Source organism: Penicillium nucicola (assembly GCF_028828085.1).
Source record: "Penicillium nucicola strain IBT 29836 chromosome Unknown utg000001l, whole genome shotgun sequence".
In the NCBI taxonomy this organism is placed as follows: domain Eukaryota; kingdom Fungi; phylum Ascomycota; class Eurotiomycetes; order Eurotiales; family Aspergillaceae; genus Penicillium; species Penicillium nucicola.
Genome location: NW_026643125.1, coordinates 2,091,604 through 2,114,709, shown reverse-complemented (window position 1 = coordinate 2,114,709; position 23,106 = coordinate 2,091,604). Strand labels below are relative to the sequence as shown.

At 46.6% G+C, this 23,106-nt stretch overlaps 7 protein-coding genes across 7 annotated transcripts; 3 read left to right on the top strand and 4 right to left on the bottom strand.

Annotated features, from left to right (window-relative positions):
- Positions 1–413: 413 nt before the first annotated feature.
- Positions 414–1,979, bottom strand: N7511_000809 (DUF2841 domain-containing protein; the record flags this gene model as incomplete). The annotated part of the gene is made up of 4 exons (XM_057123234.1): positions 414–1,183; positions 1,235–1,624; positions 1,678–1,879; positions 1,926–1,979. 4 exons carry the CDS (start codon positions 1,977–1,979, stop codon positions 414–416), a joined length of 1,416 nt encoding a protein of 471 aa, XP_056988967.1.
- A 2,317-nt stretch (positions 1,980–4,296) lies between these two features.
- N7511_000808 (uncharacterized protein) lies at positions 4,297–4,849 on the top strand (the record flags this gene model as incomplete). Its single annotated transcript, XM_057123233.1, has 2 exons — positions 4,297–4,299; positions 4,352–4,849. The coding sequence occupies 2 exons, from the start codon at positions 4,297–4,299 to the stop codon at positions 4,847–4,849; spliced, it is 501 nt and encodes a 166-aa protein (XP_056988966.1).
- Positions 4,850–9,954: 5,105 nt separating this feature from the next.
- N7511_000807 (uncharacterized protein) lies at positions 9,955–10,419 on the top strand (the record flags this gene model as incomplete). The annotated part of the gene is made up of 1 exon (XM_057123232.1): positions 9,955–10,419. The coding sequence occupies one exon, from the start codon at positions 9,955–9,957 to the stop codon at positions 10,417–10,419; it is 465 nt and encodes a 154-aa protein (XP_056988965.1).
- Positions 10,420–11,729: 1,310 nt separating this feature from the next.
- N7511_000806 (ankyrin repeat domain-containing protein) lies at positions 11,730–13,190 on the bottom strand (the record flags this gene model as incomplete). Its single annotated transcript, XM_057123231.1, has 1 exon — positions 11,730–13,190. One exon carries the CDS (start codon positions 13,188–13,190, stop codon positions 11,730–11,732), a length of 1,461 nt encoding a protein of 486 aa, XP_056988964.1.
- Positions 13,191–13,793: 603 nt separating this feature from the next.
- N7511_000805 (MADS-box domain-containing protein) lies at positions 13,794–14,260 on the bottom strand (the record flags this gene model as incomplete). Its single annotated transcript, XM_057123230.1, has 2 exons — positions 13,794–13,952; positions 14,012–14,260. The coding sequence occupies 2 exons, from the start codon at positions 14,258–14,260 to the stop codon at positions 13,794–13,796; spliced, it is 408 nt and encodes a 135-aa protein (XP_056988963.1).
- Positions 14,261–16,331: 2,071 nt separating this feature from the next.
- N7511_000804 (SANT/Myb-like DNA-binding domain-containing protein) lies at positions 16,332–18,261 on the bottom strand (the record flags this gene model as incomplete). Its single annotated transcript, XM_057123229.1, has 3 exons — positions 16,332–17,512; positions 17,572–17,757; positions 17,868–18,261. The coding sequence occupies 3 exons, from the start codon at positions 18,259–18,261 to the stop codon at positions 16,332–16,334; spliced, it is 1,761 nt and encodes a 586-aa protein (XP_056988962.1).
- A 427-nt stretch (positions 18,262–18,688) lies between these two features.
- Positions 18,689–19,732, top strand: N7511_000803 (uncharacterized protein; the record flags this gene model as incomplete). Its single annotated transcript, XM_057123228.1, has 4 exons — positions 18,689–18,949; positions 19,180–19,399; positions 19,499–19,639; positions 19,713–19,732. The coding sequence occupies 4 exons, from the start codon at positions 18,689–18,691 to the stop codon at positions 19,730–19,732; spliced, it is 642 nt and encodes a 213-aa protein (XP_056988961.1).
- Between the last annotated feature and the right edge of the window lie 3,374 nt (positions 19,733–23,106).

Sequence of the window (23,106 nt, the reverse complement as noted above, 5' to 3'; positions counted from 1 at the left end):
AAGAAGCCATCGTTCGAACCTTGGAAGACAAAGAAGGTCATGGTAGAAAGGAGATAATAGAAGATATCAGAGTGATGATATGAACAGCAAAGAACTTCCAAGTATCCAGCAAGTCTATTTATGAATAAAGAGCCCGAATATTCAAATTCGCGACTCGAAAAAAAGAGCGAGCCACGTACAAAAGCAAATACAAAGGAGATAACCAGGGCATCACCAATAAGGTAAAGGAACAAAAAGAAGCCAATGTCCAAGTCCTGAACGTGAAAAGAATAATTCAAGATCAAATTAAAGTTTCAGAAAAAGAGAAGATGAAAGAGAAACACAGCCCATTTTTACAGACGACACTCCCAAAGTGAATGGGCAGATGTGAGGATATGCTTCCACCACATCGACAAAAATCGCTGTACCGCGAATCAATCAATCGGTACCAGCCCGGCTATTGAACCCATTAAGACAGGGTCGGAATGAGGTAGGCCATTAGGGTGAGGGTAGCCCAGCGAGTGTGTGCGGAAAGGCTGCGAGCCCTGATCGATATGGGATTGCGACATGTCATATATTCGAGGGGCCATGGTCATGTGATAGCAAGTTGATGGCTGGCTAATTGGTGTTGGTGCGGTATTGTAGTAGTTGAAGGCGGAGACGTCGTGGGGGCTGATCATCTGTGGAGCTACGGGTATGCTGAGCATTGGCTGTGAAGGGAATTTGTCTGGGTATTGAGATGGTGTGGTGTAGCAGAGGCGGTCGCAACAGGGTCCTTCCACTTTGAAGCTGAGGGGCTGTGGCACGGAGAAGCTGCTTGAAAGAGAGCGGGTGGGGGTAAGGGTATCAAGTGGTGTTGTGAGAGCGGCTGTTACGTGCTCGGAGGAGATTGGGGCCATATGGCCTTGCACGCTGGTCTCAGAATCCTCGAACTTTACTGAAAGAGCGTCGTTTGTTTCTTTCCCTTCTTTGCCCTTGGGACAGGGGCCGCGGTCCATTGTGTAGACGATCCTTTCTGCGTCGACTTCACCGTTCTGGAACTGTTCTTCTATCTTGCGGACCTGGAGGATCTCGAAGAGGATCTCGACGTTGGATGGGTGCTGCAAGCTTCGCTTGGTATCCCCAGCGACTTCCTTCAGCTTATCGGCAGTGACACCGTAGCTACCAAGGTGGCAGATAATGTGAAGGAGAAGCTTAATGCGGTCTGTCACTCGGTCAACAAGAAATCTTGGCATATTGACTGAGTATGACATACACTTCTTGCGCAGATGGTCAGGCTCCTTGTGCAGGACATCCGAGGGCCACCACTCGGGTTTCGTCTTCTCGGGATCACCCGTAGTACCGGGTGGAGATCCTGGTGGAGGCTTACCACCGTTGTAGGGGTGTCTAACCTGTTTGCGCGGCTCGATGAATTTGATGAATGCCTTGGCAACCATGCGGCAATTGAGTTGTTGGAAGTGATTAAGAGCATTCTCATAGTAAGACAAAACTTTTTTGGTGTCTCCAATGCGCAGAGGAACCATTTTAGTAGGTCCCTCAGAGAAGTCTTCGCTATCAGAAGCCGGCTCGAGGAGTCGGTCCACGGAGGTGGAGGTATCATTAACCTTGCGACGTCTCACCCGCCGGGGAGATGCATCTACTGGTTCTGTTGCCGAGTGAGTATATATAGATACCTGGTTCTTTGCTTGGATCACCTACTGCCAATGGGGGCGTGGTAGCCAATGCGTTCACCGAGGATCTGAAGGAAGTTTTGGCAGAATTCAGGGTTGAACACGGTTGCGTTTTGCTCTTGAATGGATGAGGATTCGTCAATCTTGAGCTTGCCATCTTGGTCTAGATATATTATGGCGTAGTGAGTATAAGGAGGACGAAATGATGAATGAGAATTTGTCGTGATGGGCTGCAGTTGTCAGTAAGGAGCAATAACATGGTCGTTATCAACATACAGGAGCAGCGTCCCATACTTGAGGTCCTCCAAGGGCTGAAGCGGACCGTTTCATAGCGGCAGTCGTGAGATTTGGTCCCTTGTAAAGCAAGGTATAGATACGGAAAAGATCATTCAACCGTAACGTTGATAAAGTAGCAAGAATGTAGCCGTCTTGGGTGGTAGAATCTTAGCCAAAATGGCGCATCAAGAGGCTGATGGCGGCGAGGGAATTTCAAGAGGCAATGTTTTTCTCTCCAGTGGGAAGTTGCAGTTGAGTCTTATTAAAAAGCTTGACACTAAAATCTGTTGATCCACATCAGTCTACTGCTTTTCACTTTTTCAGGACGACACGCAGGGCTAAATGGATATCCAAACGGCTAGAAAGCCCTCACCGTTCGCGCGCGGGAACTGGTAGGACAAAGCATGCCGAAAAACGGGAATCATGCTTTTGTAGACAAGAAAATTCCTATGGTGATACGCACCAGATTGTACTCACACTCTCGAGATTGCAATGTGCAAGTGTCTCAATGAAGTCATCAGATGGGTGCAGAATGTCAGCAGCAACCGGAATGCAGGAGCGAGAAAGCCACTTTATGCCCCTAAACAAACGATGTTGACACAGGCTGGGTTGAGACGGTTGAGAATAAATGAGTCGTAGAAGAGAGGGTGGGTCAAGTGAGATATTCAATAAATATCCAGGCTGTAGAGTGGAATGTGTACTCTGTAATGAAATGAGGAAAGGAGAAAGGACAGATGGGAATATGCAAGCCTATTTCAATTTTCAGAGAAGTTCCAGGTGATTGTGAAAAGTGACAAAAGACTAGGAGGCCCAGTAGTCTCTCATGGTATGCATGTAGCGAGATTGGCGCAAGCGACATGCAGGTGAGTGCTAGGCCCAGCCCCGTTCCAGTATCTCTGTTGTAGTTCGCATTTATAAATTCAAATTATTTTTCAATAATTTCATTGTAATTTTATTGCGTTTTCGTTTTAGTGTCAAGTCGGACCAAACCGAAGTGGCGCAGGATTATCCACCGACCCCCACAAGGGAACTTGAGGATGCTCTTCCGGGGCGCCATGGAGTTTCGATAGTGATCAGATCCCTCAATATCCTATTGGCTTACAATAGACCTAAAATAAGAGTTTTTGGTCCAGACTTATAAGTTTTACTGATCTTTCATTTTGTTTCTTCTTTTGGGTTTGTCGTGACCCCCCAATTGGTCGGTCCTTCGGAGATCAGCCCCAATCGCTGTAATTTACTGCCAGGCACATGTACTTGGACCACACAGGTGCAGTCATGAAGTTCCATCACAGCTCATGCACCGGGTACCTTTTAAATAATATATACTGAAATTGTATATAGAATTTGCGTCTCAATCAAATCTTACTCCTTGGGCCCCGGCGCGCTAGTTGTTGTGACCCCTCGATCAATCAGCAAATGAACCTACTGATCACCCAGTGTATGCCTGGAACATTTGAAGTACAGTCTCACCGTATAAATTAAGCAGAGGAGATTCCGAAAACTTATACGGACTGGGCTGGCGCTAGTGGCGACCTTTCAGTCGCATTTTGAAACAGATCTGCATCAGTAAGACGTATGTATCTGACCACTAATGCAATTTCCAAGTATCTAGATCCTGGACAAATCAGTTCAGCCGGATACCCCCTAGGAAAGCCCCTTTGAGTGAATGAACGCCGTTATGTTCCTAGGAGTCCCAGGCCGTAAATTACGCTTATAGCAATCATCCGCTTGTAACCAAGGAGCTGTTCAATCATTGGTCCGTATTTGGAACTGAAAGGTCATTAGCTATGATCAGCAGGAACGTCTAGATAGGAGCCTTCGTAGAAATAAATCGTGGATTGATGGTTAAGAGCGTATCCAAGACTTAAAAAATTTGGACACGGTCTGGGAGCCAAATTTTGTTATGTCATCCGGTAAGATGAAGTTTACTCATATAAATCAAACAGTCGAATACCTCATTCTAACTGTTCGTCTGAATGATCCAATAGAGCACCGCGGTATTTTGACCTTAAGCGCTCTGCTCATGAGGAAAAAAAGACGACCGCTCTATCCGCGACACTTCGAAGAGCTTGAAATATTTCCCCACTGACTTTAGTTTAGTTTTCAAAAAGATGCAAATACCGACTTTTTGAAAGACCGTGTATGTAGTAAAAGTGGGACGGAGTTCTTGTTTCTAATTGGCCAAACAACCCCTTGTTGTGATATAATGAGGGCCCGAGAGCATCTAAGCTCATTCCAGTACATAAAAGGCGGCCAGCCCAAGACAATTTTATATACAGATTGAGAACCCCGTCCCTCTTTTTCGTCCCTGTATCAATATCTGTGCCATCACTCTCCACCTTCTGGCTCTTGCTACAAAATCGATACGAAGATGGTATGAGTAAATCTTATTCCATTCCTTTCTTGATGCTTACTCGGACGAACAGACAGAGGAAGCCGACCTCAAAACATCAGCCCAGAAATCATTGACAGCTTTGCATGTATGGTGTTTGGGTATCCAAGATCCAGAAGATGTAAGCAAAGGCCAGCAAAATCTCAGCCCAGAGATTGAGTCGCTCGTTATGTCCTGTCAGAAGCTTCGGAAGAATGGCTACAACAATGGACGAGACCTTTTGGCCACAAACGAAATCTTGAAACATCAAGTGCAAAGCATGATGGAAGACCTTACCTACAACTCTCTCCAAAGTTTTGCTCTTCTCACCGAGCACTTCCACACAGCTTCTCAAGTGCTTTTGCCTCGTCAGCTTCTCCTTTTCTTCGTCGAGCCCTCCAAGGCAATCGACAGTGTGTGCAACTATATTTATTGCAGGCACAGCAAAACCATCAAATCGGAGTCCGTGAAGAAATTCAAGAGAAGATTGATTGAGCTACTGGGGATAGTGGAATACTACGTGGTCAGAGGAAAATGGGCTTTGTATGTATAGATTTTTAATCGTTCTGCTCTCGGTTCTAGCAACAATATATTGTCATCACTATCCTGGAGCCTTATCCATAGCGGATGGTAAATCTGTGCGGTATTAGTGGTTTTTACCGCAATAAGCTAGCTCTTATGAGTATCCCTGTTCATTCAGCAAGACAAGAAGAAGAATATCCACTTACCTCTCCTGCATTACTTACGAGTGAAATAAGCATTGGCCATATTGACGACCCAGATCGCAAGCGGCCCTGTAGTAGCTGCATTTACCCTTGCAACCTGAATCTCCACCGACCAAAGCCAGGGAAGATGAAAATGGGTATGAAGATCGTCTAGTAATCTCGTTTCTATGTTCATACGCTCCGACTTGTTTGTGGAAAATATACGGCTTGCCAATCTTCGCAATCATTTTCCAAATTAGATGAACCCATAGACCTTTGTTTATAACGTATCATTTGTTTTTGTATCTGACGCGCTGTTATCTAAGCTTTCTGCTGGCTTCAACTTTAACACATTAACATGTCTCTGTTGCACGTTTCTGATAATTTGATGATCGTAAGTTTGTCCCCCCTCTCATTCCTAATTTGCCCACTCAGTCTTCCATACCGCGCTTTAGCTCTTTTTTTGAACGAAAGTGTAATATGAGATGCGAAAAAATCATCTAAGCTGTTCAAATGATTCGCTGCTGCGCTGTTACTTTGTTATCTTTCAGCAAGTATTTCCATGATATACATCAGTGACTTACCCAGATTCATAAGCTCTTTATCTAGACTGATCACGGCCAATAACATTGCATTCATCGTCTCTCTACTGGGAACTGAGTCCATGTCAGTAAAAGCTCCCGAAGCCTGTTTTCAAGGGTGAGGGCTCACCACAGTAGTCAAGCACGAAGTCAATTGAGAAGCATTTATCATATGAGCGACGTCCAGGACCATCTCCGAAGGGAAGATCACCTTCAGCTATTTGAAACCCAATAGCCTCGCGATAGCATCGAAGGAATTCGGGGAAGTCTTTCTTCGTGATCAAACCAAGGCCTTTGTGGATATCATCTCCCCCTTCTCCTTCCCCTGCCTGACGAGTATGATGGTAACATGCAGAAATGTTTGAAAAGAGCTGGTAACATCGAGGACAGATATATTCCAAGCCAGATTTCACCAGAGCTTCCAGCAAAATTGCGAGTCGTCTTTCCACATCAGACATGTTGTGGCAGGATGGATACAGGCAATTTAAATTGACAGAGTCCTACAACACGAGAAGTCCTTCTTTTATAACAGGGTGCATCATTCCCAACTCATTTCCAGTGGTGAAAATTATTGGTCGATTTACTTGCCGACTACGATGAGCTAGCGGTATTAATACGGAGTACTTTCTGCATAGCTTTCGAAGCCCATATTTCATACATTCAGCTGCATGTACATTATTCCATGCCCGAGCAACCCCTAAATTAACGCTCTATTGGGTAAAATTGAGCGTCTCCTGAGAACCAAATCCTCCTGAAGTAGTCACTGTGCTTTGCTGGTTTTCCAAATGGGTTTCCGAAAGACTCGATTGAGGAATTAGTATGAAGAGCAGGTAATATGGACTGGAACTGTGAGATTGCCTCTACCAGCTGTCCGAAGGGTTTCATGGGAACGGAGACGCAGCGGCGATGTGTTGGAATGTTTACAGCGTCGAGGCTGCCATCAATACGCAGGCCTATTCCGCTATGTCGATACGATGCATCTATGCTACTCTGACTGTTCTCCAATGCCAGGGCTAGCTGCTGCATGGTTCTTGTTTGCTACATCATATTCATCGGATAGATTGTTATTTTAAGGGGTCGAAGCGAACATCAGATACAAGAGAAAAGGCTAAAGTCTAGATCCTAGAGCAATGATAAAACAAGTCTAGAACGCAGGGTCCGTTAGTTGGTAGGTTGGTTCAGCTTGACAAATACGAGGCGACTTCATTGGCTGCTGTGCCTGATCCTCCCATTTTCTCACCGGTTGTCCCATTTTCTCACCGGTTCTCCCGTTTTCTCACTGATTCTCCCGTTTTCTCACTGATTCTCCCGTTTTCTCACTGATTCTCCCGTTTTCTCACTGATTCTCCTGTTTTTTCATGCGTCATCCATATGCGTCCTCGTTGATTGCCTATCAGCTATTTTGAACCATCTGCCGTCAAGGCTCAACCGTGCAGTGTCTGAATTGGCTAGTCTGAAAGGTCATCCAATCATTATATGCGACGTGGCAGCAAGGCCAGGTCGATGGTCACATGATATGCTTAGACAGCACCCGCCTGCCTCTTCGTCCTTTCTCATCTGCTCTCCTGCTTTCTCATCTGCTCTCCTGCTTTCTCATCTGCTCTCCTGCTTTCTCATCTGCTCTTCTGCTTTTTCACTTGTCTTGTCGCTTTCCCCCCATGCCTCCTCCAATCATGCCCCAAGAGAACAGTAAGATTGATTTTTTGCGGCGAATAGAAGTCACCCATCAAATTCTAGAGTCTGGTATTCCTGCCCTGGATGATGATCAAAACAACAATGTGATGGCATATTGCGACTTGTTCCTAGACACTGCGCTTGTTTCTATTTCAAATGCATCCTATTACAGGATCATGAAAGTGCGAAAGTTTCTACGAAAAGTGAATACTCAGCTTGGCTCAACAATGCTTGTAATTTGCATGCTATCCTACCCTTATTCCAAGCTATGCCGGCTCAATCTGCACTTCATCTTCCCGGAGCTTCAGCAGTGGTCGAAGGAAAATTCGGGTAATGCATTGCTTAGAAATTTCACGCAAGAGCTGTATAGACAGCATGGAATGGGAAAACTAATGGACATTACTTCTTCTGGCAAAAGTATACATTCCATCTTCTATTTGTCTTCGAAGCCCTGCTAAGCATTACAGCTTTATCCCCAAAGAAACGCAAATGTTCTGCAGACAAAATGTCTCGTGGGATTGCATCAAACGCTTCTACTCAATTTGAACGATCAGACCCAGTTACAGAGACAGAGGGTCATGCGCGAGATATCACATCTTCAGTAGCCCCGAGCGGTCCACCACGTACGTGCTCTTGACACTTCTTTGAGCTTGCTCTAACAATTAGAAGATACCGAACAGATCAAGTCAGTCGACGAAATCCACAATGTGACATTCGAAATTGATGATATGCCGGGTTTGCAACTATACATTCTCAAAAATCATCTGCCTCAGTGTATAGTCGACCTTCACATTGCTCAACTCATCAGCTGGGTTCAGCAATATCAATCAACTTCGTCCAGAGCTTTTCAATTTACACACCTCGTGGGTGTTCTCCAAGACTATCAATCAAGGTATCCGAGCTTGCTGTATGTTCAGCTTATCATTCCGTGGTACGGGCCATCACCACCATATATTGACATCAATATTGATTCAAACGTGGGATGGAGCGCGAAAATTCAGTTCTCCCGCACACTAGCATATGATTTGAGTCAATATGTCTCTGGCTTATGGACTTCGACGACGGAAACAGCGAACGGAGGGTTGGCCTAATAGAATGATCTTTTCCTCTGGCGATGCAGCAACAAGTACTATCCCTTTCAGTTTGTCTGTCCTGACATATCTGGAAGACTCTCCTTCCACCCTAGCAACGCCACCCGGCTGGTTTTGTGTGCTTCTTTTGCGTAACAATACGGCGCGTACGTTTTCCGAAAATTGTATCTTCTCGACATCCGTCCACTGCGGATCTAATTCGACGTCTTGTTTGGTCTAGAATCATACTCAGTAAGGACAGCTGCAAATAGTCATGATTGATTTTTAGTCTACCTTCTCTTTCGCTCTTGCTTCGAGTTTGATAGTGTCGTCAATGATGTCATCGACAGATATGCCGAAGTCTTCAGTTTCTGTTTCTCCCATGTCTGAGAGTTGTATCGGGGTATTACTCAAAACAGGGGATCTCGATATGTCGATGAAGTTATTTCTAATCAACTCGAATCAGAGCAATAAGCTATAATGGACCAAGATAACTTCAAAAGCATAGGTGGGAACCGGCTAACTAACTTCAAAATTTGGGGAGTGAATCCAAGAGATAAGACATCAAGAAATAACGTGCTCCTCCGATAGAAACAAAGCAAAGTCTATCTTTCAGGCAGCCAAGTCGAAATTGGGTAGCAGAGAGTGGGGGGTGTTGATGCGTGGCGAAGAATGTGTGAATGGTGAGAACCCTCAGTCATGCGCGCACTGCGAAGGATATCTACACACGAGTTTTGACAGTCAGATGATGATTTGGGTACATGTTCGTAACTTCCGAGTTCGGCTCACAGTCTATTAAAAGTTTGATTGAGCTTCGGACCACAATGACCGGAATATTTTTCAGACAAGGGTGTTGGCGGGGTTGATTGCATCAGCAAATGCGGGCCATTTTCACGTGATAAAGATTTCGGCGAACAATAAAGATCGGGAAAAAACACACAAAAATCAACGTTGTGTGATTACATCACCGAGTCATTCACAAAGCTTACATATCACTGTCGTTGTTGTATCATGTGGAAGGAATAAAGAGCTTCGCTGTAAACTTGGTGTCGTAAGTGAGAAGCTAATCGAGAAAGCTTCAAACAGGGACAATTTGCTTCTGCAGAGAATTCGAACTTAAATAAGATACAAGCTAATAATGGAGCATTTATTTATGAGATCCAGAAGAAATCGATTGCGCGTTATAATTCAAACCAATTGAAATTGCTGTGGGGCTAACATTGAACTTATGAAACGTGCCTTGATAGGGTCCCGAATTAGCTGCCCTTCAGCTGCCCATATACAGTAATAGAGCGGCCTTTCATGGTAAATTTTTGTGAGTGTATGTGCCCGTTCCGTTTTGTCAATGAACTTTTATCAGATACGGACATCAACCCTCAAATAGTTGAGAAATCTGAAGCCTGGACTCCTAGGAACAGAAGTCTAACTATTAGTCCGCATAACAAAGTTTTATGAAGACTCATGTCGATCCAGGCCCTATACCTATAATCCTAGGCGCATTAAATGGGTCCATGAAGCCTCGAAGACAAGGGTAGTGGAATACTGTCAATCCGAAAGGGCCATTCGCAACAGGAAATCAGAAAGAATCGTTAGGCAAAGGTCGGTCAACAACCTAAAGAGCGGCTACCAATGCCGGATGAACTGTTGTACGGTCAACTACAGACGGTCAACTACAGACGGTCAACTACAGACGGTCAACTACAGACGGTCAACTACAGACGGTCAACTACAGACGGTCAACTACAGACGGTCAACTACAGACGGTCAACTACAGACGGTCAACTACAGACGGTCAACTACAGACGGTCAACTACAGACGGTCAACTACAGACGGTCAACTACAGACGGTCAACTACAGACGGTCAACTACAGACGGTCAACTACAGACGGTCAACTACAGACGGTCAACAACAGACGGTCAACAACAGACGGTCAACAACAGACGGTCAACAACAGACGGTCAACTACAGACGGTCAACTACAGACGGTCAACTACAGACGGTCAACAACAGACGGTCAACTACAGACGGTCAACTACAGACGGTCAACAACAGACGGTCAACAACAGACGGTCAACAACAACCTGTTTCATAGACAGCAGACTGCCCGAATCTTAGGCTGCTGATTTGCTTTGCCGCCTTCTCAAAATTGATTATCTGCTATTGCATATACTTGATGGATAATAGGTATGAAATGGAGTAGTCAAGAAATAGTGAAAGATGAGGCTGATTAGGCAATTAGCAGGTCCAGCTTGAATGAGCGTTCAAAATTAATTCTATAAGGATCCTGATCCTCGGCGTTTGTGTACGAATGTGAGACCACTCTCACCGAACGCATGGGCAAATACAGTCCAGTCTTACCCGCACCCCGGGCAACCAAATTTTCAAGAAAAGTAAAATCTTCTGATAGGAATACTGGAACTTCCCAAGTCTTTGCATAAAATTACACCACAATTGAGCCCGTAAGCGTGCAGCTATTCTTCAAGATCTTCAGCAACAATGTATGGAACTTTGAAGCGGCAATACATGTTATCTTTCTTCTCTCGATCAGGTCGCAGATCTCGATCATTGGTAGAGCAACTCCCATCATTATCTTGTGATAAATGCAGCAAAATAAGCCAAGAGCACAGATGTGAGTACGAATGAAATAGTGATATCCTGCTCCATACAGTAATGATACTGATATCCTGAAGTTAAGCTCTGCAACTGTTCCACAGGAACCCTCGGATGCAATGGCCTCACTGTTGCAGGGCTATCGTCCCAAGTTCAAGCCCCATCCTCTGGGTTGGGAGGTAGAGTCTCATATGTCCTTGAGTCCTGCACAACAGATGTGCTATTTCGATGGGAAACTATTTGGCGGATATATTGCCTTCTTAATGGACCGGATTCTTGCAGATTCCTGCAGCAATGCGGTGACAGCCTTCCCGAACACGTGCTACCTCCAATCAGTGCCACCAACAGCGCCGATACTCCTTCGTGCATCGCCCGATAGGGTTGAAGGTCGCAAGATCTAGGATCTCTACAAATCCCAGGAAAGACTTCACGAGCCTGGGTTGACGCGATCAAAATGGAAGCTTTGTTTATAAGGCCAAAAAAACTGGGAAAAATGACCACCAACTCATTTGTATGATAACTTCGGCTTATTTGGTTGAATTCTCTCCAAATTTACCACTTCCTCATCATTATAACTACCCTTGCTTCAATCAAGGTAGCGTGAGCCCAAGCTCTTTGTACGGCTGGCACCCTGCTCTGGAATACGGCTCATTAGCGCTGGCTTTGTTAATTGATTGATCCTAGATAACGATGAGCAGTGGCCGAGATGACGCAACAACGATCTTAATACATGTATTACCGCATTGCACGAAGAGAACCATACTGCTGTGGATTTCAATAACTAAGTGAAGACTAAGGGCTTCGGATATGAAACCTGACATTAAAATGGTTGCGTTCCTTGGCGATGGCATATGCCGTCTGTCCATTCGAATCTTCCAGTCGCTTAATGATGCCACGTTGATTGGTTAACAACTTAACAATCTCATAATGCCCACCTGCTGCAGCCCACCAGAGAGATGTCCTCCCCACGTCGTCCACCGCATTCACATTTACGTCGGGATGCTCCAATATAATTTCGACAACTGCAAACCAGCCATTAGCTGACGCAAACATGAGCGGAGTAAAGGAGTCATGGCCATGGTCATTGATCAACAAAGATTCTTCGCTGAGGAGGAGGCGGACAATGTCGAGATGCTGGTTTACGATTGCGATTTGAAGTGGCGACGTCCCTGATGGGCTTTTTTGGTTAATATCGGCCGAATTTTGGAGGAGAAATTCCACCATTGAGGTTTGTCCTGCGCGACATGCCGACCAAAATGGTGGTAATGCATGGCCAGATTGAGGACTTCTATGAAGCCCTGGATGTTGAAGGAGAATTTTCACCAAGGCTAAGGAGCCCTTTGCAGCAGCGTTTGCCAAAGGTGTTTGGCCTAATCTGTCGGCGCGATTTGGGTTCAGGCTCGGTTGTTGCAAGAGCAGTTCAGTCAGCTTTGCATCGGAGTTTTCCACCGCATACCACAGTGGGGTACGACCATTCTCATCTTGATGGTTCAAGTCAGTGTATGAATTGAGAAGCAAGGATTCAACGATGACCAGCTTTTTCTTGATGGGGAGGAATCGACCGGTGTATCCTTTGACAGCCAGAAGTAACGGGGTTTCATTGCGGTGGTTGAGACAGTTGATATCAACTCGCGGGTGTCGCATAAGCATTTGAATTGCTCCATAGTCGCCAATTTCCACCGCTATATGTAGCGGGGTTTGGCTATGGTGATCGCGAATATTGACATTTGTTCGCCTATCGGACAAGAGAAGTTGGAAGATATACGGTTGGCGACAAGTCAGCGCGATTGTACAAGGTGCATTTCCATCAAAGGATGGGGTATTGAGATCAATGTTCTTTACATTGATGAGTAGTTCGACAATTTTGACAATTCCAAGCGAAATCGTAATCGAGAGGGCACTTTGCCCCAGTAGGTCACGCTGTGTGACTCTCACGGAATGATGGCGTAATAGCAAGTTAACAGCATCTGCGTATCGCAACTTTGTAGCCAGCATGAGGGGTGTAAGGCCGGAGGAATATTCGTTGATGTCTGCCTTTTTCGAACACAAAGAGAGCTGGAGGATGCCCAAGCTTCTATGTTCGACTGCCCAATGGATTGGCGGAGAACCTTGAAAGTCTATGCAATCAAAAAGGCTCTTTCTGAAGATGAAGTTGGATTTTCGAGACGCAAGACATAGACATCGAATGTCCTTCTTGTCGATGATCTTGCCAACCCAGAGAAGGATTTCCGGTGGAAGTTCCAAAAGCGACATTTTTGACTTGTAACCAGCCGGATCGTAGTAAAAATTGGTTTCAAAATTGAAATTGTGACATGATTTGAAAAGGGAGACTCTTTTTAAAATACTCAGCAGCGCGAATGGGGATATCCGTTGCCGGCATCAAGCCACCTGACTCCTAGGAACTTCAGTGCCAGTGCTAGGACCACGCTTTGGGTACGAAATAGTGAACTGCTCGGTGCGTTGTTGTCTCTGACAAAAAGTACCTGGGAATGGAGATCTGATTCCTGGGGCTCAAATATGGGTTCCTGGGAGCGTACGAACCCCTAGGAATCCCCGTACAGTTCCCGAGACCTTCACAGAATGCTCCTGGGAGACCTGATGGCGATCCTAGATACCATTGATCTCCTCAGAACCTTCTAGTTTTCCATGGATTAATTTGATGAGACCAGGGCTCTACGCTAGACAAGTATTTCTACCAAATGCAAGTGGATTATGCTCTACTTTAGATCAGGCAAAGTTACTACACAAGGCCTATGAAAAGGTAGGTCACGTTCTGCCACATTTTGCTTTGCCAATGCCTGATTTTTCTCGATGAGTCTTTACATATCATGAACTTAAGATCTCGAACATCAGAACTCATGACGCCCGGATACATAGATCGCTGGTGTCTGTGATGTTCGGCTCCTCTGTGTCATCTGAATTGGAGAGGTTGGTTTTGACAACGGTATCACGTTTCTCGTATTGCCTCGCGAGTTCATCCGTCGTTTTTCGGATTGGTAGTGGGTGGGTCAAATCCTGCCTCGGTCAGTGTTGTCAGTAAAAATGCACTGGAAGCAACAGAGAGATTAACACACCAGCTGTTTTGCAGATAGCGGCCACCCTTCCGACTTGGAAGTCAAAGTAAAGATCTTGCCAGTCTTCCTTATCCGCACAACAAGCTGGACATCAGCGTCGCATTGCGTTGAGTATTCGAATGCTTTTTTGAAAAGTGTCTCTTTTCTGCGCTGCCCTTTTTGATACGCCTTTCTCGCATGGCTCTTTTCTTGGGCGTGTTGAAAGGTCGGTTTCGACGAAGTAGGACTTATTGACACGAGATTACTCATTAGCAGCCTTTTGACTTGGACTCTGAGATTATTGTACAGTCTAGGGCGAACTTCACTGAGCTGATGCGCTGGATTTTATGGGACTATGCAGCATTCCTTCGAAAGAAACTAAGACCAGGCAGGCACTGATAAGCGTCGACCGCATTTCATTCGGTCGCTACGTGTGGTAGTGTAAATGGCCTTGTTCATAGGTAATAGCCTCTAAAATGAGGGCGGTCATGTGGTTGATGCGTTTTTCGTTTTCCTTTTGTTATCGTTTACTCCCCCGACCGCTTTTGAGCACGTTGCGGTCGAACGCAAGTGTGTTTTTGCGGATGTCTAGGTCACTAGAGCTGAAGTCGTATTCCCAGGAGCAAGCGGCAAGCAGCATCAGCGATAATCCGTCGAAGGTTAATAGGTGAAAAAGAACCAGAATAAAGCACCAGATTGGATTACAAACCATTTGATTGAGAGATTCTTAGATATTCTTGGATATTGCAAATCCAAAATTGAGGGTGGGATATTTTACGCAACCAAGTAGAGACGGTATCGGGGATGGGAAATTCGACGAGTTGGATAGTAGCTTAGTCGCAAGATAGTAATGCCAATGACTGTGGTCCACTGTGCTATTGGAGAAGAAACAGCCAGGATCGACCGCCATGCCATCCTTTCGTTGAGGGGACAATGGTCAAGTGGGTTGGTCAAAGACTGCATTGGATGAGGCTAGCGTGGTGCATTTTATTGAGGTGAGCTGCTGACTTAGCTCTCCCGCTTTGCTCAGGTCGCTCAGTGAGCAAGTCAGAGCGGTCAGGTCCGCTCAGTGAGTAGGATCGGGATGCTCAGTGAGCAAATCAGAGCGCTCAGGTTACGCTCAGTGAGTGGGACCGGATTGCTCAGTGAGCAGGCATATGGTTTACGTAAGCGGCAGGTGATGCTCACTGAGCGAGAATAATGCTTATGTAATTACTCAGGGGTGTGCTCAGTTTTACTCAGTGAGCAAAAAGCGGCAAGGGGTGAGCACGAAAACGGAAAGGGAAAGCCAAGACTTGTCAGACATTATCCTGTCTATATGTACTCTACTTGCAGGGCGATTTTACTTTTGCCACATTCCCCAGGCGAAAATAGACTGAGGAGGAATATTTCTCCGCTCACCGATCCTATCATCAGGAGAGACCTGGCCGCTGAGCAATCCAATTCAAAATTCTTGAGTCAGATACAAGACGTAGCGTGACACACTGGAGAGTAGGGACAATCGCTGACGCAGTTACAGTAAACAGAGCTCCGTATATGGAAAATCCGGGTATATCGACTACACTAGGAATCCGAAGTAGAGTTGATACTTATTTCCGTTCCGCTGATAGGGTCTTCAAGTTTGGCATCCCGCTTATTGACCTTGAACCCATCTAGCGTTGATCTTACTTCTTGAAGTAGGTCAGCTCCGAAGATGGGGTACTCCTGGGTTTTCTTGCACAAATTTGTAGTTCTTGCCTCGAAGATAACCTTCAACCGACGCTGCCGGGATGGAACCACAAATGGCTCAGTTTATCAAGGCTATACTTGTTGCCAATCCTGATCGTCGAGGCAGCGACTTCCTCGAATGACACATCGATACAGGGAGGATCGAAATTAGTTTCACCACTTGCACACTAAGAGACAAAATGCGAAGTAAGAATTCCTAGAATCACTCATCTGGTCATCGTATCGGAGATATTAACCAGTGAGTCGGTTGATGGATTGGTTGGCCTGGATGACGCGGAAGACGTGGTACTTGTAAGCTATCCTCATGGAGTGATTTCAAACTTATGATTACTCTCTCCTGCTCAAAATAGAAACAACCCATTAAGAGCCTTTGAAAATACTCAACCTTTCGTCGTATGGAATCATAAAACTACTATTTCATAAACATCTCGAACACAAACGGTCAAAAGACTGCCTCAAAGCCACAAGTTGGCATTCCTCCCTCGGAGCCCGAATGATGGCGACCACCCGGGTTGTATGTATGCCATCTTGGGTATCCCACGACGAAATGCATCATATGCTGCTCTCAGGAAATACGACTAACCGAGGGAAAGAGGCATATAATTTAGCCGCGTCAAGCCACAGCCGCAGTTGGAGGACATGTAACCCTTCGGCTCCGACCTCGCCTGAGACTTCCAATTCCTCGGTCCTTGAGCTTCGTACTATAGCGAACCTGAAGAGCACCCTTCGTCCTCCCTGGAAAATGCGTCACGATCTGATTCCATGGGAGACTTCGCTTTTCCTTCAGTTCGATCAAGAGTTTGTCCTCATCGGGTGAGAAACGAGTCGCACGAGGTGATGGCTCTTTGTTGCTGGGCGGCGTGGTGTGCCCTGTCTTGTCTGAGCTTTCCTCGTATACGGGAGCTTTTGTTAGCCCATGCGGACAAGAACGCTGCCTATCTTCCTCGAAGGTACAGGAGTAGATGACTCTTGATAGAACAATTTGCCGCGTGAGAAAGCCTCTGATGGGAATGGTTTGCATGTCCTGCAAACTTGTGCCGGGACGTGGATCTGCAATTTCCTCTTCTGGAGCCGGCGAGGAAAACACGCGCTGCAGGCTTTCACGTCGAGTCTGAGCGGGCTGGATCTTCGCTGCAGCAGTTCGTCTCTGCCTCTTTCTTAGACGTGGCAATCTGGCGACGACACCAACACCAGAATCGTTCCCGTCTGTATAGTCACTGTCGTCAGGATCATCGCTTTCAATGTTCCAGGCGGGCTTTGCTCGATTTTTCCTTTTCCGTGTACAGCGTGTGGAACCGGCTCGAGTGGACACTGTTCTTGGTATCCCACGGGGTCGGGTCACAGGCACAACAACGGATACGGAGCACGACCTAGATAAATCTCTTGGTGAATCCTTTCCCTCTGATCTGGAGACTTCCTGCTTTCTTTTTTGCAGCACAGGCGAGATAGGGCTTGATACCGCTTCGCCGTCAAGACAACAATCTGTTGAGTGGATGTCGTTGCCGTCGCTCCGCACTTCCAGGTGGCTGTCGCGAGTTGCTGAAAGGTCCCTCGGGTCTAACTGGATGGCATGTACCTCCGGAGCCGGTAGAGGACTTGATTTTCTGGACTCTGCACCAGTTTCAGGGCTCCACTGATTCGCAGGTTCTGGTTCATCCCCAGCTGGAACAGGTGTGCTAGGATTAGGTGATGGGGCCTGATCACTTAAAACATTACCAGCCGCCACGCTGTTGACCTCTGTCTCACAGCCAGAAACGGAAAGCTGGGATTCATTGCGCTCAGTGGGTGAAAAATCTGTAGTCGTATGATGAGAAGCGACCTAAGAAAACCCTACCACCAGATACACGACTAACCTTGAACGGGACACGGTTCGTTCGGTGAAACAGAACCATCAGCTTCTACAGGATAAGTGGGTGCACTGGCTGATGAAAGGTCGGTCTCGGCAGAGTCTGATGAGGCGGCAGTATCTTGCGGCGTAGCAGGGCCGTCTGAGAGGACCCTTAAATCGTCCGCAAAACGATCGTCGCTGTGTGATGCTCCTTTCAAAATAAGAAGTCAGCACATTTCTCTTATCTTCGCCTAAACAATTGATGCCACCCTATGGGGACCTGAGAAGCTAGAGGAGCCAGCAGATGAGCAGATCACTTACCACTGTGTTCATCATGCGGCTCCTTTCTATGGATGCCGTTGATGTCCTCTGCTTGAGTCCCTTCCCTGCTCCCAAAGCATAATGCTAGAGTCTCCTGGCTCCCGAATTCGGCTATTTCCAAGTTGCCTAATTCTTTATCAAACTCGTTCAGATGGGCGTCGCGATCACAAGTCACAGATAACACAGCAGGAAAGGGACTCTGTCGACGAGGATGAAAAGTTTGCGGGGACTCATGAGAAAGGCACGGGGGTCGCGAAGGTAGAGGATGGATCAGGACGGGCTGGTTTGAAGGAGGGTGGGAAAGAGAAGTAGTCAGGTGTGGCTGTTTGCAAGGGGGCTTCGGGATGGGGGGAGGGTGGTAATGAATGATATTGTCCAGGTCGATAGAGGCCATAGTTTTCACGAGAGGCAGAAGAGAATGAACCAGTCGGGGTGAACAATAGGAAATGTGTAGTATAATCTAAAAAACAAAACAATTCCAAGGTGCCCTTTAGACTGAATTGAATTGAATTGACGGAAAGCGAGCAACACATGTCTAGCATCCCTCGCCGCAGCGGGAATCCCAAGACTCTTTATATGCACTTCCCGAGTCCCCGTCTCACTTCATTTCACCTCGACTTCCCATCTGGGGCGGCTGGGGAAATTGGATGGGACTGATTATCGCCACCGGGCGAAGTGCTGCCTGTCAGCGGGGAGACGTGATACACTAACAACATTCAGAGCAAGAATGACCAAGGTGCAACGCGCTACAGCATGCGGTATTTTCCCCATTGGATAACACCGTAGCGTCGCATTATCAATTTTGGCCTGATCAGCCGTGCATGCATCTAGCAGCCTTGCTGCGCCTTGCTAAAAGAGGGCCAGAGTCGAAGGATCGCCTTTGGGAAATAGCATGTCGCGGCCAAAGGCCTCCTTTCAAGTCAGCGGCCAATACAATCACAGTGTTTGAGTTTCCAATTGCGGAGTTCTCCGAGGCCGTTGTACGAGGCAAAGGGGTCCGCGAACAAGTGCTAGTCCGCTCATTCTGCGCCACGGCTTCAAGGCGAGGGATCGGCGAGAGAAGACCAGCCAATGGCACACATGTAGGCAAATTAGACAGCGCACAAAAGAGCGAAATTCGGGTTACGTCGTATCGTAGGCGCATTTGTGCAAAGACGAGAGTTATTCAGTCACCCGGCCAACAATCGGGCACTGTTGATTCCTATGTTAGAGCAACCGAGACATACGGACGAGCCAGCACGCGCGGATCCAGAAGCCCAGTCCTCTGTAGCAAAGATTGCGGACTGGCAACTGTAGCTGACAAAAACACCAGGGCGATGGACCAGCAGACCGTGACGCCGGCGCTCCAGCCGGTGGAGAAGGAGCACTGCTCCGTGTGCGAGGCAACCAGCTGAAACAGGGCGTCCGGTGCCGTGTGATCCGGAAATACGGTATCATTTCACGGAAGCCCGATCGCTGGGACGGGGCAGGCGAGAGGGAACTGCAGCACGACGAGCGCGAGGACGTTGAGCGACGCACCGAGTTATATACTCGTGGGTGTTGGGGCCGATCGGCGGTGGAGGACGGCAGATGCCTGTTCGGGGAAGGCGTGGGCCGCTAGACGGCATCTGGACGAGCTAAACCCAAAGTAGACGGGATGGGTCGGGATGCCATCTTGAGGCTAGCGCCGCGCCAAACCGCTTCTGGACAGGCTAAACCCGAACAGGGCACCTGGGGGCCCACGCCAAACCGGATCGAGGGGGGCGCCGAATCCGGCCGCGCCGGCACAAATGGTATTTGTACTATCCGCCTATTAGACGTAATTAGTAGATGATTTTAGGGGCTCAATTTTAAGCTTATCTCTAGGTTTAGGGGCGATTTACTGAGACCTATATATATATTTAATAGCTTTTTTATTAGCGTCTGATTCCCGTTCCCTAGGTCTTTACCTAGGGTCGGAACTAGGGTTTATCGGTATTAAATCCCTAGATTTAGCCTTATTTTCGAGAGAATTAAGGCGTTCTATAAGCTCCGCGAGGGTTGATTCATTGATTTAAACGATATTCGTAGAGATATTACGGGTCTAATTACCGTTAGATCCCGTATTTAGGTTATATTACCTTATAAAGGTATTAGAAGCGCCTTTGTAAGGGTCTAAATAACCTCTTTAGTCTTAAGATAGACTATATTACTCTCTTAGAGCCGACTATTTCTTACCGAATAAGTCGTTAAAGGGTCTTTTCCCCTTATCTATAAATAATTTGGGCTTATTGTAGGCTAAATTATTATAGGGTTAAGTGCTAGTTGCTTCTAGTATCGAGAGATACGTATTATAACGTATTGTACGGTCGGGGTCGTCTAATAGAAAACTATTGTCTTTATCCTCGGACTAATCGGGTACGGAGATAATAGACTCGGTATCGCTATTAGGCTCCGATTGATCGGTATCGGGCCTAGTAGACCGGGATCGGTTTCTAGTTTAAACTAGCATCGTGTTCGGAGGGCTCGGAGGGAGGTAGGTATTCTTGAATAGACAAAAATAAAGCTATTCCCGGCTTAATTGAGGCAAGCCGGGCTTATAACCTATTGAAAGGCTACGATATAAGTAGGAATAATAACTGGTACGACCGTACAATATAGATAATCTAACAATAGATTACCGAGGTGTTTAAGTCTAGAGATTCTCATTTGTGTGAGAATCTCCTTATATACCAGAAAACTCTGCCTTAAGCTAGTCCTGATTAGATTTCCCAGGTGATAAATCACTGCGGTTGCCGTCATGGCTCATTCATGGCATAAACCATGGCCGGCCACCATAAATCTCAACAATGTATAGGAAGTATATCAAGTTCAAAAGTTTAAACGAAGTGGCCAATTGAATTCGTCACTATATATCTTAAGGTCGTTCCGCTTAAATTTTCATGCAATTTCATGAGACCCAAGATTTGGTAGGTTGAAACACAGTTTATGTTCGAAGACAAGTATCTATGTGGCTCAGTGCTAGATGCTGGGCTTAAGGAGCAACCAGTATACCTCCCAAGAGGCTCTATTTGGGCTCAGTTGATGATTGGTGAGGAGACCGACCGTATGGAGGTGAGTTTCAGGGTGGAGAAACGATCACGGCGAAACCCGGTTGCTGTGATATGGGAATGAGATCCTGTCAGTCGCATGGTGTTGAGATAGATCAAACGAAAATACAATCAGCCTGATACACCTTTGTAGAGTTGCCGATGCCAAACTTAGTAGAGCCAAGCGGACTATGGGGCGCTTTCCCTTGATCAATGTGTGTTTACATTTCAAATCTTAGACTCAGATACGGTGTTCTCCGTCCACGTTTCCTGATGCTCGCCTTTTAGCGCAAGGCATCTTTCGTAATTACTACATCAAGCCTTTGCCAAACTCTTTCCCCTGGATGTAGTTTGGCTTGGCGTTCAGCATCGCGGAACGCAACGGGAGGAGGAGCCACGCCAGGATCCTCTAGAGCTGCAAGGTACAATAACTTTGTTAGTGGATATCAATACTATGTCCCTACGGGCTGTCGATTTACTGTTGTGGAGTAGACAAATGGTTCATGGGCCGCCCACGGGCCGCCCCCCTTGTGCGCCAAGGCCAAAGGTCTTGGCATAAAGGCTGTGCGTTCTATCTTTAGATCTATTTTTAGTTAGTCGTTAGATGTCTTCACTTATAGAGATTTTGGGATCGTCAGTAAACAATCTAATTCCCGTCTGATCCTGGCAGACATATTTCTCCATATAGACCAATATCGCATACTATCATCTCAGCCGCCTGGGGGCGAAGGCTACCGTTTCAGGAATGAGCCCAGACTAAGCTAGGACCCTGACCTTGCGAAGACCCTGGAATCCATCAGGATTCACATTTCAGCATGAAATTTCTTGCTGGTTATGATATCAACCAGCTCTACTAGATTGAACAAAATTACAACAGAAGAAAGAATCACTAATACAAGGTCTTGTAGCACAGACACCACTCCCGTAAGAAATAAGATCAGTGCACACATCAGTAAGAACCTTATAGATATAATTCTATCGAATGCAAAACTCTCCAGATACTGGCGTGTAAACAGTGGAGGCCCCCATGTTGTAAATGCGGCTCAGCCGCTTGGCCCGTGCGCCAGGGTCCCTTGTGGAGAAGCTTAAGCTGTGACCCTGAGTCTGGACGGGATTGTATAGCCTATACATAGCATTGCCAAGATATTCACTATTTCCGTATGTCGACGGTGGAGTCAGTTTCCAACATTAGGAAGGGGCCAAAAGGGAAGCGTAGTATACTTTCATTATCGAGCAGTTGAACGATGAACACTTGGCTTTCGCCGAAAAAGCTATAAAGGTCTGCTTCTTGCCCTGGGTAAATCAATTCATCCAAACAGTTCTTCTTTCTCTATCAAAGAATAGACCGAAAATCCCGGCATTCAAATTTGAAAACCATCAATCACACCTGATTTACCTCAAAGCTTTCTCAATTTCCATCATGCGCAATACATTGCTTCTTGCACTGTTCGGTAAGTATTCTTTTGCAAAAATTGCTATTTTCTATCATAGCTAACGAGCGACTGAAGCCGTGGGAGCTCTCGGTGTTCCAGCTGTGCCCGCCTATATCGAAGCCGAAAAGGATGACATGTGGGTCTGCGATGACAACATGAACAAGAAAGGCTGGGACAAGCTCCATATGGACGACTGGGTGGAACTATTGTGAGTGAGCCCGCATGAGAGCCCAAAAGGACCTTGATCTAACGGTATAATCAGTGGAAACGCCTACCCGCACAGCATGGGTGGCAGAGATGCGGACGAGAAGAAGCCTTACATGAGATATGTAGCGGACCAGACCCGGAACTACGGATCGATCGACTGCGAAGTTGGACTCACCTATTCGTGCGATATTGCGGCCAGCCGTAGCGACTGCCGGGGTAAGGGGAATGGAATCACTCCCGTTGCCTACTTCCATTTGATGGCAATGAAGCGCTTCTCCTACTTTGTGCAATCCCTCGGCGATGCGATCGATAGCGCCGGATCAACCGTGATTAGCAATGCTGCCAGTATCGCGGCCAAGTTCACCGACCACGATATTAGCACGGATGATCCTAGCACTGTCTTCGGTATTGCCGGTGGTGTCCTTGGAGTCCTTGGTGGCATTCCTGGAGTTGGGACAGTTGCAGGCAGTCTTGGTGGTGTGCTCAGTGTGGAAGGGACTATTATGGCTCCTTCACAAAGCGAGGCGGCTTTGATCGTTCAAAATGAAGTCC